Genomic DNA, 20426 nt, shown 5'->3' with positions numbered 1-20426 from the left:
GCCGCTTGCTGAAGCGGGGGCGGGGAAGAGAAGGGGCAGGCGGGTAACGGCCGCTGGAGAGTCACGTGACCGGTCCTCGGCGTCGGACAGTTGCTGCAGTTACGGGAACGGCAAGCGGCTGTTACAGGGCGCGAGCAGTACGCCGGTCTCTGGAGCTCAGGTGGGTGTCCATTCCCCGGGAGTTGGAAGAAAGGCCAGGCTGAACCGAACCGGAATACGCACCATCCTGATGGATGGGGGTCTCTGCACAGAGGCTCTTGCGTTCCGGTTGTCTCCAACATCGTTGGGAGGAGGAGGAGGAGAGAGGCCTCTGGTTATTCGGTATCACAGACACACACCCACCTACCCGTTTGGTCAACTGCAGTTACCCCAGAGTGCGTTGCTGGAAAAGCACAGCAGGTCAGGCAGTATCCAAGAAGCAGGAGAATTGATGTTTCGGGCCGGAGGCTGATGAAGGGATTATGCCTGAACCGTTGATTCTCCTGCTCCTCGGCTGCTGCCTGACCTGCTGTGCTTTCCCAGCAACTCACCCTCGACTCTGATTTCCAGCATCTACCGACTTCACTGGTTCCCCGGTAGTTAAACCAGACCACCGAGAGAAAAACATTCGTAACAATAGGGGAGGGTAATTTCCTGTAGGTAAAGGTTATATTTTTATCCAGTGAAGGGGCCATGGCCATTTCTTAAAGTGGGATTGTTCTTGGAAACAAAACCCAGCACAGCCTCTGATGGCCAGTGACGTCCTCTGAATGAATGGTGGATATTTTGTTACTTAGTTTTTTTTTCTTTCTTTTCTTTTTTTTTGTGTGTGTGCAGCTGTGAGACACAGTGAGAGACAAGGTGTACAAATCTTTATTCAATTTCCACCACCAGGAAAAGTAGGAAAACACCCGAGTGGCCAGTGACAAGCAGTGCCCTTCACATCAAAGGGCAATGCTGTGTGAACAAACCGTGAAGGGGAGGGCAGGGACTAAATCAAAATAGAGTTGGAGGGGGAAATGATGCACTCCACTCCCTGCGGCGCCCACCTCTCCCTGAACAACTCCAGGGTGTTGGTGGACACCGCGTGCTCCATCTCCGTGGACACCGCGTGCTCCATCTCCAAGGACACCCGGGCCCTAACGTAACCGCGGAAGAGGGGCAGGCAGTCGGCCCTAACGACCCCCTCCACGGCCCGCTGCCTGGACCTGTTTATGGCCAGTTTGGCCAGGCCCAGGAGCAGACCCACGAGGATGTCTTCAGACCTGCTCTCCCTCCTCCGCACCGGGTGCCCGAAGATCAGGAGCGTGGGACTGAAGTGCAACCAAAAGCAGAGGAGAAGGTTTTTAAGAAAATCAAAAAGGGAGTGCAAACGCCCACACCCAACATACATATGGTCCACGGACTCCACAGCGCCACAGAACAAGCAGTTTGGCTGGGAGTCTGTGAACCACCGCAATCTGCAGTTGCAGGGGACTGCTGCGTGCAACACCCTCCACCCCAGATCCCCGAGAGAAAGGGGGAGGACTCCTGCATAGAGGGCCCTCCACTGGGGATCCCACTTAGGAGTTGTTTTTTTTTATTTTATTAAACAAATTACAAAACAGTTTACAATAAACATTTACAGCTGTAAAGAAGACAGCAATTTTACAAGGGAGAGGAGCAAACTTAGGAGTTGTTAATAGCGAAGACCTAGATGTTGATTGGGTGACATGTAAACTTATTTGAAGGTACATGTTGAGTGAGATATATCGAAACAAGACCATTATTTAGAATAAAGCTGTAAATCTGGGTTAGAGAGAAAATTGACAGGGCTGCTATGTAATATATAAGAGTGTAGCAAAGAATCTGGCATAGATTTATTAAAGATGTTTCAATATTTAGTCATGATTTGGAGATGCTGGTGTTGGATTGGGGTGGACAAAGTTTTTTTTTTAAAAAAAAATCACAACACCAGGTTATAGTCCAACAGGTTTGTTTGGAAACACTAATTTTTGAGGTGCTGCCTCTTCATCAAGTGGTTGTCGAAGAAGATGACCATACACAGAATTTATAGTGAAATACTTTCCAGTACAGCAAGGTACTTGCATAATTTTTTAAATTTATGTATTGTCCCTATTAAAACGATCATTCTCTATCAGATTTTTTTTCCTCACTTACTTAACCTACCTGTATCTTGTTTGCAGACTCTTGACAGAAAATCAACTTAGTTTTTTTTAAAATCATAAGCAAATTTGGGCTGCAATACAGTCATCAATATGGTTTGAAAATAGTTGAGGCTGCAGCATTGATCCTATAGCACTCCACTAGTTATGACTTGTTATCTTGACTAAGAATATTTATCCCAATTCTATTTGTTTATTGGTTAGCAGTCATAGAACAAAGAACTATACAGCACAGGAACAAGCCCTTCAGCCCCCCAAGCCTGCACCAACATACTTTGCCCTTTCACACTAAAACTGCCTTCAGTTACAGGATCCATATCCCTCTATTCCCTTCCTATTCATGCATTCATCCAGGTACTTTGTGTCTGCTTCCACCATTATCTCTGGCGACACATTCCAGGCACTTTCCACTCAGAAACTTGCCTTGCACATCTTTTTAAACCACCCCACACACCTTGAACCAGTGTCCCCGAGAAAGTGACCCCTCCGCTTTGGGGGAAAAAAGCCCCATACTTTCCACTCTATCCATGCCATTCACAATCCTGCAAACTTTTAGCAGGTTGCCTGTAAACCACCTGAGTGCCAGTGGAAACAAAGCCAGTCTATCAATCTTTCTTAGCTAATATTCCCCCATACCAGGCAATGTTCTGTTAAACCTTTCTGTAACCTCTCCAAAGCACCCATATCCTTCTGGTAGTATGGTAACCAGAACTGTAAAATTGAAAGTGTGGCCTTAATTAAGTTCTATAAAGCTGCAGCATAGCTTACCAATCCTTATACATAATACCCCTTCCAATGAAGGCAAGCATGCCATAGGCCTTTTTTACTACTTTATCTGTTTGCACTGTCACCTTCAGTGATCTGTGAATCTACACACCCAGATCACTCTGCATAGCAATGCTGTTAAGGATTCTGCCATTCACTGTATAATTTCCACCTGTTTTTGACCTTCCCAAATGCATCACCTCATGTTTAGATTAAACTCCATCTGCCATTTTTCTGCCTATGCATCCAACTGATCTATATCCTACTGTATCCTGAGACAGTCCTCTTCACCATGCGTAGCTCCACCAATTTTTGCATCGTCTGCAAGTTTACTAATTAGACTGGCCATGTTTTCCTCCAAATCATTTACATACACCACAAACAGCAGAAGTCACAGCACTGATCCCTGTAGAACACCACTAGTCACAACACTCCATTCCAAAAAGCATCCTTTCACTGCTAGCCTCTGTCTCCTATGACTAAGCCAGTACTGTATCCATCTTGCCAGTTCAGTTCCAATACCATGTGACTTCACCTTTTGTACCAATCTGTCATGAGGTAAAGCCTTTGACAAGGTCCTTGTGTAAAACGTCAACTGCTTTTTTCTCAATCATCTTCGTCATTACTTCAAAAAGATTTGATCAAGTTATTGAAGCATGATATCCCCCACACAAAACCATATGTTATCAAATCCCTTTTGTAAATCCAAACACACCATCTACCAGTTCCTGTTTATTTGCTCATTATATCCACAACAGTCTTTAAAAGATTTGTCATACATGATTTCCTTTTCACAAAACTACATTGACGCTGCATGATTGTATTATGATTTTCTCAAAAAGCAGCTACTACATCCATAATAATGGATTCTAGCACTTACCCAATGACAGATATTAGCCTTGTTAGGTTTCTTTTCCCCCAAGGTTGTACACACCAACTTTTGCAAACAGTTAAAGTGTATTAAAAGCTGTACAAGCTAGGTATGTAAAGTCAAGTTAAAGAGGTCCTGAACAAAGAAAACACATCCCCTTTATACAGGTCAGTTGGTAATGCTTACAAATACTCTGGCCACTCCCTCACAGTCACATGCCACTCAAGACAACCCCCAGCTACTCTCTCTCAGTCACATGTTGCCCCAGATACAATGGTAGGATGAGATCATCCTCTGAGATAATGTAAATGCCCTAATCCTAGGCAATCATTGTGCAAATGTTTTGGGGAATTGCTGAGTCAGGAAATCAATGTAGGTGTGAAATGTCCTAGCTTCAGAGCATGGCTGTGAAAGCATTTCTGAATGGAAGAGATTGAATAATAGTTTAATTTGACAATAAAAGGAGGAGTAGTAGCAAATGACTTTCTAAATGGAGTGGGAGTCATCCGCATTCCTGTATGATTGTGCAAGTGGGTGGGAGCAACAATGGTCAGTCAGTTAACCCTTTAATGCCCAGAGAGATAGGCTGTAATGTTAAAAGATTAAATGGAACTACTGGTCTTTAGTTTGCTCATTCCTGTCTTCCTCCCTTCCTGAATTGAGTTTTTACATTTGTTGTTTTCCAATATTTCCAATTTTCTAGAACCTAGCAAATTTTGGACGTTTACAACCACCACCACCTCTTCAACTATTTCATTTAAGACCTTAGAATACAGGCCATGCTGTCTACACTTTAAGGAACTATGAACCTGCACGCCAAGGTCTTTTTGTTCAGTTACACTCCCTAGGATCTTACCATTAAGTGGATAAGTCCTGCCCTGATTTGCCTTTCCAAAATGCAGCACCTCACATTTATCTAAATTAAACTCCACCTGCCAATCCTCAGTGCATTGACCCATCTGATCAAGATCCTGTTCTACTCCAAGGTAATCTTCTCTGCTCTGCACAACAATTCCAATTTTGGTGTCATCTGCAAAACTTACTAATCATACCTCGTATGTTTACTTCCAAAGCACTATTATAAATGACAAAAAGCAGTGGACCCAGCACCAATCCTTGTGGCACACCACTGGTCATAGTCCTCCAGTCTGAAAAGCAACCCTCCACCACCACCCATTGTCTTCTATCTTCGAGCCAATTCTGATTCTATTCCATGTGACCTAACCTTGCTAACCACTCTACCATGACTTTAATAAGTATTTTTTCCTCTGTCTTCAGAGCAGAAAATATAAAACTGTCTGAAAATAAAGCTATTTAAACTCACTTTTTCTATGTATGTAGAAGTTTTAGTTGTTTGCATTTACATTTTATGTTAGTTTTCTTTCGTGCTACAATCCTTCCTTGTTATTTTCCAGCTCCTTTGAATCACTCCCTTGCAGCACTGTCAGCCTTTTCTTTCAATTTGAAACATTTCTTAACTTTGTTAGATAGCCATGGACTGTGCATCATTATGATAGGGTTGCTCTTTCTTAATGGTATATAGCTTGAGAGCAATGAAATGCTTCCTTAAATGTTTGGTATTGCTTCTGTATGGCATTACCTTTTTAATCTATTTTCCGATTGTATTTTATCCCCTTCATACCCTTATAATTGCCTTTATGCTTGAGATTCAGACACGTTATTTATCCTTAGAATGAATATGCTCTTCCAACATGTTATAATCATGCTTACCTGTGAGGTTATTAAATAGTTCTACCTTATTACTTGTTACTGATTCTAAAGTATTCCATTTTCTGTTTGGTTCCAGACCAGATTGTTCAAAGAAACTGTCAGTACAACACAGGAACAGGCTCTTCGGCCCACCAAGCCTACGCTGATTCCAGTCCTTATTTAGACCTGCTACTTATTGCCTATGAGCAGTTTCTATCCCTCTCTTCACCTGTTGTTCATGTTAAATGTTGCTAACATGCCTGTTTCCACTACATCTGCTGACAGTACATTCCAGCCAGCCAGCACCCTCTATGTGAAAAACTTGCCCTGCATTTCTCACCTTGAGCCTGTGCCCTCTTGTAGTTGAACTTTCTACCCTGGGAAAAATCCTCTGACTATTCACCCTATCTATGCCTCTCATAATTTTGAAAATCTCTATCCGGTTGTCTGTTAGCCCCATTTTTTCAGTGAAAACAATCCAACCTCTTCTCATAACTCAGACTCTCCAGACCAGGGAACATCCTGGTAAACTGTCTTTGCATCCTCTCCAAAGCATCCATGTCCTTCTCGTAGTGTGTCAACCAGAACTATATGCAATATCCAAATGTCGCCTTTGTCCCGAAAACACTACAAAATCATTCATCCATGCAACCTTGCCATGTCAAATCTTTTTCTGGTTATTGTACTAACCTAATTCTTTATGAACCAGTACTACTGCTCCCCCATTCTTTCTTTCTTTCCTGATCTTGGAAATTGTCATCTCTGTAATGGCTATCATTACATACTTATTTCTAATTATACTATCATTTCATTCGTCTGGTCATGATGCTGAACACTTTCAGATAAAATGCCTTTCATTCTGCCTTAGCATTTTTCCTACTCTGACCTTATTTGCTTGTGCACTCTTGATTCACTCTGAGCTTTCCTGTGAAACTGAATACTATTATCCAAATTACGATTATTATGTCCTTTCTCTTCAATTTCCAAATCTCCCCTCACTTAAATCTTCCTCAACCTTACCTGAATTAAGTTAAAAGCACTCAGTTAAGTCCTATTTATATGTTTTGCCAAGACGCTGGTTTCATCTTGGTTCAAGGGTTAAGATCCTCTCAATATACAGTTCCCTTTTCCCCCCAGTACTGGTGTCAGTGCCCCACAAACTGAAGACCTTTTCTCCCAGTCTTTATGCCACTTATTCAACTCTTCAGCTTCATTCTTTCCAGTGCTAAGATTCATATTCACCCATAGTTTGATATTAATAGGAGTCTAATATGATTAGTGGGATCAATGTAAAGGAAGTTTTGTACGATTTATAATCAGTTGATAAGAAAAATATCAATTGTACTATTTCATCCTATTGTTAAGAAATAGTTTCAAAATTATTTATATTCTAATGGTGTAAATTCATTTGTAAATTTAACATCTTTGTAATATTAATTTTTGTAGGTATAAAATTATCATATTACTCAAACATAAGAATATTCTTACTTTAATTACTTGCAGCACAGAAATGGAATCTAAAATGGCCACTGGGAGTCATGATGCTATTTCTTCAGAAGAACTTCGGAGAAGACTTTATCAAACATTCAAAAGTCGGGGTGTCTTAGATTCTTTAAAGGTATTTCTTTATCTTGAACAAGAGTATATTGCAGCACATTCTGTACTAATCATACATTGTGTCTTTATGAGCTAAACTCATTAAAATGGCCCTGCCATATATTTTAAAGATATTTTAGTTATTTCTCGCACCAACTATGTCATACATTAATGCTTCAATATTTAGCTGTTCCATGTAAAGTAAGACACTTATTAATAAAGGTTTCTTATGGTGAGGTAGTATTTTTCTTACCTCTGAGCCAGGAAGCCTGTGTTAAAGTCCCAACTGCTCCAGAGGTGTGTCATAACATCACTGTATAGGTTAGATAGAGAGAGAGAAAACATTTGGTACAGCAAGTTTTGTTTCAACTGGCACCTCATGAGCTCTTGATAAATTGACAAAAATTGGGTATCTGTAATTTACAATATTTTACAATATTGTATCCAATTATTATAGTTTTTAAAATTTATTTACCTCAATGTAAATATGCTTGTTCAATCGAATGGCAACACAAAATATCAACAGTGGATTCAATTTCAAGTCAATTTCTCCTCAAATGCTGCAATCTACCGATGTCCTAGTAGTTCAGGGTGCGAATGAGAAGGCTGTCTGCTGGTAAGTTTTATTTAAGGCAAAATTGCATTATTATTTAAGTGATTTATACTATAATTAAATTATAACAGTGATGTATATCCCCTGCATTATGTTTCTATTACTTAATGCGTATTTTTCATTGGTTATGTGGGCCTCTTGATTATCCAGAACAATTGATCAGCCGGAAAACTCCTGGTTCCACAGGTGCCAATTAATAAAAGGTTTACTGTACTTACAAATAAGCAGAATAATGCTTTATATTTCTATAGTTGTGCGATCCTATACACATCATCTAGTAAATATCTACTAAGCTGACTTGCAGCTTTAAGTTGATGGTAATTGGCAGTCACACAGAAAATTCCTCATTTATTTGCCATTTCATTAATTTCATGTTTACACAATGTTAAAGATCCTACTTATTTGACTTCTAGAAAGCATCAAATGCTGTTTCAAAACCCACAATTATTCTGATGTCTTTGAACAGTGAAGTCAATTAATAATTGTACAGCTTACATAATATACATTAATTATGGGTGCACGCTTGTGTCACATCTCAGAGTTAGTTTACTGGAAATGAAACTTTGCCATTCCTGGACGCATCTCAAAAATTAAAGACTTTATCCAAGATTGTAAAAGTTCCCAATTTCCCCATTTGTCTATTTGGACATAGGGTGAACTGGAACAGGGACCAGGTTTCTGCACTTAATAAGGGTCACTATTTATTACAAATGAACTGATTCTGTCTGAAGGTAAATAACTATGAACAGATGATACACAACTCTACTCGTTGAAAGTCCAGCCCCCTTATAAAACCTCTCCTAAAACAGATGCGGTCAGACATAAAAAAATTCAGCATTATGGTGGAGGGAAACCTGGGAAAACAGCTCAGTGGCTCAGTCCACAGAGTTCTCTGAGGTGATCCTCTTTGCTTGCTTACTTCTTCAGTTTCACTGCCCAGATATTTTTCACTTTCTTCAATGAGGTACAAAGGGACTGATTCACAAATTAAGTCTTCGACTTATTGGTTAAAAGCAACAGCTTGCTGCAAATGATGGGGTAAATAAACTGGCTTGCTGCAGGTCTTTTCTACTGCACAGAGACACACCACCTCCCCTTCTGAAGGTCCAAAGGCTTCTGTAAGCTGCTCAGTTACAAATGAGCCAATCACATAGTTGTTGTCAGGATGATTACAACTCCACTAACCAATTAGCTACTTCTGTTTGACGAATCTCATTTTTTACACACCTCCCCCTGGTGCCAGCTCATCTGTAGCAAGCCTCTCCCAAGGTTTAAATAAGGCAGCAGCCTAAATACCATACACAATGAGTTTCTGTAGTTTACTTTGAAAAAGTGCAACAATCTCTTACAGAATACTTGGTTTTAAAACAGTTCTTGCCTCATTGCAAGAGCAGTCACTAGTAGAAAATACAGAAATGTAAAACGATAAGTATTACTTTACTATGTAGTTGTCATATTCCAATAAATACTAATTGGCACCTCATCCAGTCAAAAATAACAACAATTCCAGCTGATTTTAAGTGAAAATTTTAGGCACCTTTATAGATTAAGTTGCTGCAAAAACTTGTTTACTATCTTGTGAGACACTTGCCTCACATATAAATTTTCTGTTGGCTAGTCTCAGCTTCGAAATCAGCTTGTCCATGAACTAACGCATCCTGGTTTAAATGGACTGTTACCTGTGAATGGTCATCGTCATCAGAATCCTTCCACAGATGAAAGTTCTCTGTTGGTTATGGCCGCAAATAGCATTGTAGCTGACCATTTGCGAAAGATTGGATATGAGTACTCACTGTCTGTCTTCTATCCAGAATGTGGCTTAGAAAAAGAAAAGGTAAGCTAAATCTGTACTTTCTCTTAAAAATGTTATTTAACTGCTGCAATGGCCCAGAATTGTTGGAGCAAACCAGCACACTGACTATTGTATAGTTGGATGTCAAGGATAAACCAATGAACCATTGCAAATGCTTTTCATCAGAAGAATTAGCCACTTTATTTATAGATGCTTTCCCATGAATTTAAATCTGACTTTCAGCACTTCCTTTCATGGTATGACTGATTCAGTTCTTTCAATAAAAAAAGTGTTTTTTTTTCTAGTGATTTCCATCAATTAAATAACAATCTAATAATAATAATCACATATTTGTTTGCATGTCTCACAACTTTCTTCTTTGCACTGGTGAACCCAGTTGCTCCTTCTAAGGCATATTTCAGCAGCCTTTGGATACAAATGTACTGAGTAGTCTACCCAGGCAATGATGTTGACACAATATTTAAATATGTGGAGATTCACGTTCAAATTAAGTTCTGTCTTGTATGCGGTGTTCAATCATACACATTTTCAGCATGTGCTGATGGCAGTCATGTTTGGGAGTTCGAATCCCAATCTGTCGTGGAGGAATGATCAGGCCAATTGTTGTGCAATTTCTATTTTTCTGACAGAAATACAGATCCAGATTTTTCATGAAGATTGCCACTCTGCTTATTCATTTCTGCACCTTGGCACTGCTGCACTTTTCTGGCTGAGTCTTCCAAGCTTAGCTTCTTTAGAAATGTGAAGTGTGCAGTTCACAAATGCTTCTTCAGAACATCAGAGGAAACCAAGTTATGGCCCTGTTTATGGCTCTAGCTCTGTAAGGCAAATTTAAATGTCTATAGTGATGGGTAAGTCAGTGAATGAGTAATAGATGGGTGAGGTAAGTCTGTATAGGTAATTGAGTAAATGGATAGGGTAGCAGATGAGTGATGTGAATCGATAGTAGTCTGGTCATTGAAGGGAATGCAGTGGTTTGGGGGATAGCAAGGGAATGAGAGTTGTGTATTAGCTGAATAGCTATATGATAACTAAGCATGGAAATAAAACTTGTCGGAAGAAGGTTTTATTAAGTTTTGGCTCTACCATACGTCTGCACCTAATATAAACAGTAAACTAATAATCATCAGTTTCCAAGGCTAAAGTGTTCCATCTTAGTGTGGTCAAAGCATCTAGAACTTGACCATGATTTCAATGCAAGGTGAAAGAATTGGTGTGAGATTTATGGGCCATTAATGGGGGATCATTTCACACCTCCAAAAAGCCACCTCCAAACTTACTCAGGTCAATTAAGATCAAGGTAGTGTACTGCTTTGTGCATCTGCAGCATTGGCAATACCATTCAGATTAGACAGATCAAAGAAGAAACAAGTATGAGGACATCATGATGGCCTTTGATTCTTATACTATTATAATTCTATAATAGACTGAGTGGTTAGAAACCAAGGGAGGCAATTAATTCCATTATAACTCTCCTGTACTACCTTGTTAATAATTATCAATATTAAACATTGTGAGATGAGACCATAGGGACTGTTCCGTGCTGAATGTCTTGGATGATCCTTTATTGAATGCTTACAGTCTAAAATGAGTTTTATGTTTAAAATCATAGTGCAGAATTTGACACAAGCTGAAAAATGCAAGTGAAACAATCTCTTTTTGCCTGAAGGAGTATAAAGTTTCTATATTTTATTATAGTGGGAGAAAGCTCATTAACATTCTATTGTAAATAATTATCATTGTTCTTTCCTTTCCTGTTTGTGTAGCTTTGAATATTTTTTATGTTGAAGTTGAAACATTGCACTGTTAATCAGTATTCATTGAAGAAGCTCCAACTCTGGGACAGAGGAGGATATTGCCAACTTTTCTCTTTTGGGGCAAGACTAGGAGATGCAGGAAAACAATGTACCAAGAATGATGGTGATCAGCTGCAAGTTAGCATTCTAGGTCTTTATACATTCAAGAAAGGGTGGAAGTAAATGAAGATACTACTTATTTATATGATTTAATGAAGCAGGTCCTGAATCGTATTTTGCTATTTGAAATTGGTGTAAATGATGATTTTGGTCACCGCTACAATGTCTCCTTTGAGAAGAATCAGTGTTTTGTTGAAAAAAGTGGTACAGGTAAATGTTTGTTCATTCTACTAGGGGCATCACCGTCACACTACAGCAGCAGAAACCACAACCTAATACAAAAAATCCTTTTATTGAATAATGCTGAAACTGGGTTTCCTTCCTTCTAAAGAAAATACCCAGTGGTGGTGTTAATTGTTTTGAGTCTTCATCAAAGTCTGCAGATCATAATACTCAGGAAGCGCTTCCTATATATGCCAGTGCTGATTAGGTGTCCAAGAAGGTGTAATTTCCTGAAATTTTCTAAATTTATTCTACTATTGATGGTGGTGAAATCCTACTTTTTGGTGGTGTTTCTACAAAGTAATTGCAAAGGAACAATCTCGCGATGAAGATGATGTGATTTGTAAGGTCCCTTTCGGTCATGGCTGACCAGGAGTTGCATCCTCGTTGTTCTTGCTTTCTGCTTCCCTGAAGCAACGTCGCTTGTGACTTAGGAGACCACTGCTGGAGTGACAGTCCCGGCCGCAGAGGTCACATCTGTATGTGGTCATTGATCTGCTAGACCGCTGCACTCCTTCCTTCATGCCTGCTTGTCTGCTGCAACACTTATCAGCTTCTTTTCACCTGTTTTGAGGTGTTGGTTCAGGTTGCTTCTCCATTTCATGTGGCTAGCTGCAAGCCGTTCCTGGACTCTGCAACAATATCAAGCACCTTCATTTCTCTCATGCAGACGTCCTTGTAGCGCCATAGGGGATGCCCACTGGGTCTCTTCCTGGATGAAAGCTCTCCTTAGAGAATATCCTTTGGAATGTGTCCGTCCTCCATGCAGTGGATGTGATCCAGCCAGTGCACTCTGTGCTGCCTGAGCAGAGTGTACGTACTGGGAATCACACACTACGATGTGATTGTGGTGCCACTATCTACAAAGAAATTTATATCTTAAGTGTAGTAAGGAAACTTCATTTATTTGTCTTAAGATATTCAGCAAAGATTCTTCAATAGCTCCTTCCAACCCATGACCACCAATTACCATCTAGAAGGACAAGGCTGGTGGGTAGAAGGAAGCATGACTAACTTCAATTTTGCCTTCAAGTCATTCACCATCCTGACATGGAAATACATTGTTTTTCCTTCACTGATGCTGGGTCAAAATCCTGTTTCCCAATGCTGTTGTGGGAATTTGTCCCAATTTTCTAATAAATAGGCTGCAGTGGTTCAAGAAGGCAGTTCACTACTATCTTCTCAATAATTACTGGCTGACATCCATATCCCATATTTTTAAAATTTACATATTTGGACCCTGCAGAAGTTCCGATGTGCTGATGTCCTTGGGGATTTAATGGGAAATTTTAAATTGAAACAGACAATTCTCCTCCTCCAGCCAGATCCTCCACAAAACTCTAGCTCTGAGCTGTATTAGATTGTGATATCAATCTGAATATTTACCCAGGAAGAATATTAGAAAAATCCTAATTTAACTGTAGATGTAAAAATGACCAAACCTGTCGATTACTCCCTACTCCAGCCATGGCCCCTCACTCAATGTAAGTAGCCCCTCACTGCTTAATCTGTCTCGATCCCATTGCATTAAGATCAAACTGATGAAAATTTATTAACCATTGATATTGTGTACAGAGCCATGTTAAAATCAGACATCACTTTTTTTCTATCTTTGACCTGGTATCACTGATGATGCAGCTGATCCATTAGCGCATAGCTACCACACTTACCACAAGTTCATTTTTTCTATAAATATCGAAGTCTCTAGCATCAAAGGTGCCAATCCAACAGTGCTACCAATGCTTTTTGGAGGAGGTGAGGGACTCGTGTATCCACATTATGTTCTTGGAGTGTAACCACATTGGCAGACTAGGTGGTCAACCTCTCACAACAATAGGTACCTCAGCTGTGACATTGATGCTGCCTAGAAGGTAAAAGCAGTGAAGACTGATCAAAGAATTTATTCAAAAGAGACAATTTCAGGACTTGAACATCAAGAGAAAGACAACAAACGTAAACACTCCTTTTTTTTTCCCGTTCTTTTCCTTCTCTTTTGCACACTCGTGAAATGTTGAAGTACTTTCAACTCCTATGAAGAATTTCAGTGATGTGTCATCCACTGCTGCTGTGATGCAAAACGCAATTCAGCACTTCTTTCATGAACAAATCGTATGATATAAAAAATTGTAGAACTGCTGCCATTGGGCATCTGTGTTGGAGGAACTTATTGTTTGTGGATGTGGTGCCTAACAAGTGGATTGCTTTGTCCTTAGTGGTGTTTTTGAGTACTGTCGGAGCTGCACTCATCCAGGCAAGAGGGAGTACTCCATCAGAGTCCTGACTTGTGCATTGTAGATAGTGGAGTAGCTTTGGGAAATCAGAAGGTTAGTTACTCACTGCAAGATTTTTAGCCCTTGTCCTGTTCTTGTAGCCACCATGTTTAGATGGCTAGTCCAATTTAGTTTCTGCTCAATGATAACCTTCAGTATGTTGACAGTGGGAGATTCACAATGGCACAGCTATTGAATATCAAGGGCGTTTGGGCCATGTGTCTGCTCTGCAATGATGTGGAGACTAAAATATTTATGCCATGTTAACTCCATACAATTCAAGGATTCAACCTATGGGCATGCTGCACAACAACACACTTGTTTCAATGCCTTTAACCGCTGACTATGGAGTAAATTATTAAGGAAAATATTTTAAATCTTTTTTTTATTTTGTTTTGTAGCAGTCTATAAATTTTGTGCAGAAGGGTCACCGGACCAGAAACATTAACTGTGCTTCCTCTCCTTAGATGTTGCCAGGTCTGCTGAGTTTTTCCAACAATTTTGATGGTGTATAATTTGTGTAACTTGCATATGACCATTGAATATAATTTATCTCTAATAAATATTTTGAAAGTGATGGCTAAGGAGCAGTTGCAGAAAACAAATGTGTTTGGGGCTGTTTGAAATTCCAAATTGCATGATTGTCAGATTAAACAGAGGAAAAGATAAATTTGTGAATTATTTCAATGGTTTGATCAGTTACTTTTAAATCCAGAACCAATCAGAAAGTTATTCATTAATCAAAGGACAATTACTTATTGTTCGACTCTCGTAAATACCAAACAATGGCTGTATTTGGATAAGTGTGAGCTTTAGTACTAACTAATGAAAGGTATTTTATAATTATCTGGTGACCAATTTGATTCTTTCAATCAATTCTCTAGAGTTTTGAAGAATAAGAGGTGATTTCCATGAACCTTATTAGTACTTCAAGGGATATGCACAGTAGATATAGATATGATGTTTCCCCTGGGGAGCTTAGAAAAAGGTGACACATTTAAATATGAGGGGGATGTGTTATTTAGGACTGAGATGAGGAGAATTTGTTTTTACAGGTTGTGTATTTGTAGAATTTTCTACCCTAGAAGGCCATGGAATCTCAATCTTTGACTATATTTACTAATGTCGTGAAGAGTTCTGGGGTGGGTGGGTAAAAGGCATTGAAATTGTTCGATCAGCTGTGATAACAAATGGATAGAGCAGGCTTGGCAGCTCAAGTTTATATAAGGATTAGTTATCATAATTCTGTCTTTGAGAAATGGATATTGTTTGTTTCATAACGTTTTTGAGAAAACAAGCTGTTATTTCCTGCATCAAGGTGGGAAAACTATTTTTTGAGGTTCTTCAGTCTTTTTTGTATTAACAGTACTGTAGTACCAAGGGAAGTGTTGATCAGTTGTTACAATAACATATTTGGGATAATGTATGTGTATTTGCTGTTAGATTTTTAAAATTTTAGTAAATCATGAGATGTACCCAAACTGCATATGTATTGCATTAGGTGGAAAACTAATTATATAGCTTTGTCTAGGGTAAACGTTGCTTCATGGATCTGCATCTCACATGCAGTTAGAGTTACAAATTGAATTTCAATTTTTTTTTATATAGGCATTTACAGCAAAAGATCTCCTGCAGGTTTTGAAGATCAACCCCAGATCAGAGCTTTACAAATCCATTGTAAGTTTGATTCTATTATAAATATGTTTAGTGGTTAACATTTCCTCTTTCATACATTAAATAACTTTTTTTGTCTGTCTTTGTGCTCCTACAGATTTCAAATCTTGAAAAAAATCAAAAAGGTAAAAAGAAAATCAAATACTCGATCATCATAACGTGCAGGAAGAAATTATGCGTGAAGTTGGTGTAGCCAGTTGTGCCTAATTCGCATTAAATAATATATTTTAAAAATTGCAATTCTTCCAAAATTGTCAGCAATTTACCTTTTTGAGTGATTTTTTTTGTTACTGGCAGGGTTTCTTATTCAGTTTCTGATGGATCTGATTGACTACCACCTAAGTCGAGCACATCGGGATGCAGAAACTCAAACCAGCTGTGCTTCAGAGTACACAGAATCTATTGGTAAGGAATAGATGTGGAGGTTCCCGTAAGAATTTATCCTTGCAGCACATTTTTAAGCGATGTCTCGAAATTAAGTAAATCTTCAACAGAGTATGCAAGTTAATTTTAGAATGATGAACCTGCAATCTCTCTATAGTTACTTTTCAATTGGCCTAATTTATGAGTTGCAGATCTTCATAGTTCTGTCCTTGGATTGCTAATTCTAAATAATGGCCATAGAAAATGTCATTTTATCAAAACAAAGTATTTTTACTTTTTTTTTATTGCTGTTTTATTGCTTTTTTATCTTAACTGGCTTGAGTGATTAATGCAAATGTTAATTGGCAATGGTTATGTCAAGGTCCCAAATACTGAATAAATTATGCAAATAAACAGTTTTTGGTTAACAAGGTTGTTGGTAGTGTTATGGACTGGGCCAGACCACTCAAAAGATTCTTAATTAGGCAGCCCAGACCATAACTTTGCAATTTGTTTTGGTAAGTGTACAGTGAATATTACCCAGTGTAAGTTAGTGAGGTTGATTACCAAGTTTTAAAACAGAGAAAAAAAATTATTCACAAAATTACACAATGAAACACAATGGACAGATTAAAGAACCCTTACAGGACTCAGTCTATCCAAACTAGGCTTAATTATGCTGTTCTGAATATACACAACAGTCCCACAAAGCAAACCCCCTTAAAACACAGTAAAAAAAAAAGGAACAGATGCTTGCAGATTGAAGTTAGAAGGGCAGAAAGAGAGAGAGAGCCTGTTCACACAGTCCACTGCTAAATTTGCAACTAGTTCTGGACTGAACTGCTCAGCTAGAGAGCTGACTATTCCCTTTCCATTATACAGGTCACTTCTACAACATGATCACTTTGGCCTGAAGCCTGATCTGTTCACATATAATCAAAAGGCCTCTCAAAATCCTTTTCATCTCTATCAAACTAGTCTAATCGGATCCCGGCCCATTTACAACCCCTCTGAAAAATGTCAAGGATCCTTTAGAAAACGGACAGCTTTTAGAAGAAACGGACCAGTTTTGTGACACCCCGTTGAAAAAAAACCATCAATATCAAAAGATGCTTCATTTTAAAACCCTTCAAAAACAAACTGGCTGGCAGTCTAAAACACACAAATACACTGTACTAACTATAAACATGCAAACATACATAACCACATGCAAACTCCGGTCATGGCACACCCGCCATCGGATGTCTCCATATCTCATTTGAGTCTTGACAACGCATCGACAGCCACGTTCTCGCAACCTGTCACATGCACAATTGTCAAATTGAGTGGCTGCAACAACAAACTCCATTTAAACAGTCTGGCATTTTTGTCGTTAAGTTTTTCCACAAATGTTATGTTCAATATATATGATTGTCTCAGATGCATTGTTGGTAATATAGACACTGAAATGTTGTAATGCCAGCACCAAGCTTCTGTTGATTAACGTGCAACTTCCAGGAAAAATACCCGATGGGTCTTTCTATTCCCTTGACATCTTCCTGCAGGAGCACAGGACCAAAACCCACATCGCTGGCATCGATAAGCACCTTGAAAGGCTTCATGTAATCCAGTGTGGCTAATACTGGGGCAGTGGTTAATGGCTTTTAGACTGTCAAATGCCTTTTGACAGTCTGCGTCCACTGAAACTGCTTGCCTTCTTTTAACAATTCAATAAGTGGAACAGCCACGCTGCCAAAGTTCTGCAGAACCTTTGGTAAACATCCACTCAATTCCAGAAACTGTAGAACTGCTTTTTTCATCAGTGTGGGAAATTCCCCAGATACTTTTGATTTCATATCCCATGGGGCCATTTGTCCATGTTGAATAACATGGCCCAAAAAGGTGACTTGGGCTTTGGCAAATTCACTTTTAGCTAGGTTTACCACCAAGCCTGCCTTCCAAAGTCAATCGAACAAGTCCAATAAATGCTGTAAATGTTCCTTCCATGTGTGACTAAAAATCACCAGGTCATCAATATATGTCACACAGTTGGGTAATCCAGCAATAGCCTTATTAGTCAGTCTCTGAAATGTGGCTGAAGCATTTTTCATACCAAATGGTATGATTTTGAACTGATATAGTCCATTTGGCATTATGAAAGCTGAAATTGTCTTTGCTGTCTCAGACAGAGGTACTTGCCAGTAGCCTCTGAGCAAGAGCAACTTAGAAACTTAGGTTGCATGTCCCACTTTTACGATACAGTCCTCCAACTGTAGAATTGGATATGCATCAGTCTTTGTAATGGCATTGACTTTGCGATAGTGCACACATAACCGTTGGGAACCATCTGGCTTTGGCATCATGACTACGGGTGACTTCCAGTCACTGTAACTCACTTCGGTTATGCCATCTTGGAGCATGCGCTCTATCTCCATCTGAACCTGTGCCAACTTTACAGGTTATGCCTATAAGGATGTTGCGTAATCGGAACAGCATCTCTTATCTCTACATCATGCACAATTAGGTTAGTACTTCCCAGTTTATTTCCGCATATCTCTTTACGTGATAGTAATAACTCTTTCAGGTCATTTTGATTTCCTTGTGGAAGGTAACTCAATAATTTATCCCAATTTTTGACAACTTCCTTATTGTCCAATTTGATTTGAGGAATGTCCAATTCAGAATCCTCTGTACTTGGTTCTTCTTTCTGTGCTGTAATCATTAACACCTTCTCCTCTTGCTTTCCTTCTCTCTCAAAATACCTTTTGTGTATATTCACATGACACACTCTGAGATTTCTTCCTGTCTGGAGTCCTTATCAAGTAGTTCACCTCACTCAATTTTCTTTTGATTTGATAAGGTCCACTAAACTTTGCTTTTAAAAGTTCACCTGTTACTGGAAGTAAAACCTTATCCCCAATTGCAAAAGAATTTGTGATTTCTTATCCACTTCCTGTTTCATTATATGCTGTGATACTGTTAAATGCTGCCAAGCCAACTCTCCAGTTCTATTTAATTGTTCTCTAAAATTTGACACATAGTTCAAATAGACGGTCTCTGAATTCTGACTTATTAATTTCTCCGTAATTAATTTTAATGGTCCACTTACTTTGTGCCCAAAAATTTATTCAAATGGACTGAATTTGGTTGATTCATTTAGTGCATCTCTGATTGCAAAAAATACAAACTGTGAACCCCCTTATCCCAATCATCTGGATAATCCTGACCATAAGCCCTCAACATGGTCTTTAGTGTTTGATATCATCTGTCTCACACTCCCCGCGATTCTGGATGGGACACAGTAGATTTGAATTGCTTTATTCCCAATTTATCCATACCTTTCTTGATTAGTTTGGATGTGAAGTTTGATCTTGATCTGTATTGGTAGTCTGTGTCTAGCAAAAAAAAATTTTTGCTGTAATAAAACCCTTTATTGCTGTAATATTGCATAATTGGATTGTCTCTGAAAATCTAATCAACACATCCATTATTGTTAAATATTTATTCCCACTTTTTGTTTGAAGGAAGGGACCAACACAATCAATCAAGAGTCTTGTGAAAAGTTCCTCAAATGCTGGAATAGGTATTAAAGGTGCAGGTTTTATTACTGCCTGTGGTTTTCTGATTAGCTGATATGTGTGACACATCTGGCAAAATACAACTAAACTTTATATAGTCCAGGCCAGTAATAGTGTCTTTGTAGTTTAGTCTGTGTTTTCCTCACCCCTGAAAGACCTCCAAATGATAGCTCATGCGCCACTCGCAGCACCTCCTTTCTATACTCTACTGGCAAATAGTTTGATGAATCTCTGCCCATTTCTCATCTGCTTGAATGTGATGGTCTCCATTTCCTCATTAATACATAATTTGTTAAGTAATAACACACAAAGACACATTCATTCTCCTCTGTATATGCCTTTTGATACAAATGTTTTAAGTTCTGATCTTTCTGCTGTAATTCAATAAGCTTAACAGAGCTAAAGATACTTGTACCTTTACCTCGTTACTCTTCCTCTGTCGCACCTATCTGATCAAAAAAATGTCTCGGATAAAGCTATATCAGCTTCTTTATCTGTGCCTTTTGACCTCTCCTGCTTCAGCTTGTGCCTCTGTGATCTTGTGACCACACAATCAGGGAAAATTCCTGAATAAACGTCCTTCATTTCTTCAGTTGCCTGTGTCCGTACCGGTGTTTCAACTAGAGTAGGTAGCATACCTACCAGTGAATCAGCTGTATTATTTGCAAGGACAAATTGTATTCCTGGAGCTCAGAGTTTGTGCAGTACTCCTGCCACAAATTCTACACTCATCTTTGGACTCTTTAGTTTCACCATACGTAATTGAGCGCTTTTTGTTTCACCGTGAATTCCTGTTACCATTATTTTTTCTGGCAATAGATCCTCAGGCATACATATCTTCTCATCCTTCAGCATCTCAGATTGAGAGGATCCTGTGTCCCTTAATATCGTAAGCTCTTTACCTGCAACTCC

General features: G+C 39.0%; 1 protein-coding gene across 3 annotated transcripts in view; it reads left to right on the top strand.

The window, feature by feature from the left end:
* The first annotated feature begins 45 nt into the window (after positions 1-45).
* ofd1 (OFD1 centriole and centriolar satellite protein) overlaps positions 46-20426 on the top strand; it is a 103032-nt gene continuing 82651 nt past the window's right edge. For all 3 annotated transcript variants that reach the window (XM_060833477.1, XM_060833476.1, XM_060833478.1), the window contains exons 1-6: positions 46-160; positions 6994-7108; positions 9318-9533; positions 15529-15597; positions 15692-15719; positions 15892-15999. In XM_060833477.1, coding sequence (XP_060689460.1) covers positions 7001-7108; positions 9318-9533; positions 15529-15597; positions 15692-15719; positions 15892-15999 — 529 coding nt within the window. In that variant the 5' untranslated portion in view covers positions 46-160; positions 6994-7000. The remainder of the gene's footprint in view (positions 161-6993; positions 7109-9317; positions 9534-15528; positions 15598-15691; positions 15720-15891; positions 16000-20426) is intronic.

This window comes from Hemiscyllium ocellatum, chromosome 12, assembly GCF_020745735.1.
Source record: "Hemiscyllium ocellatum isolate sHemOce1 chromosome 12, sHemOce1.pat.X.cur, whole genome shotgun sequence".
Classification (NCBI taxonomy): Eukaryota; Metazoa; Chordata; class Chondrichthyes; order Orectolobiformes; family Hemiscylliidae; genus Hemiscyllium; species Hemiscyllium ocellatum.
Note: the sequence above shows the minus strand (reverse complement) of the source record. Positions and strands in the feature narration are given on the sequence as shown.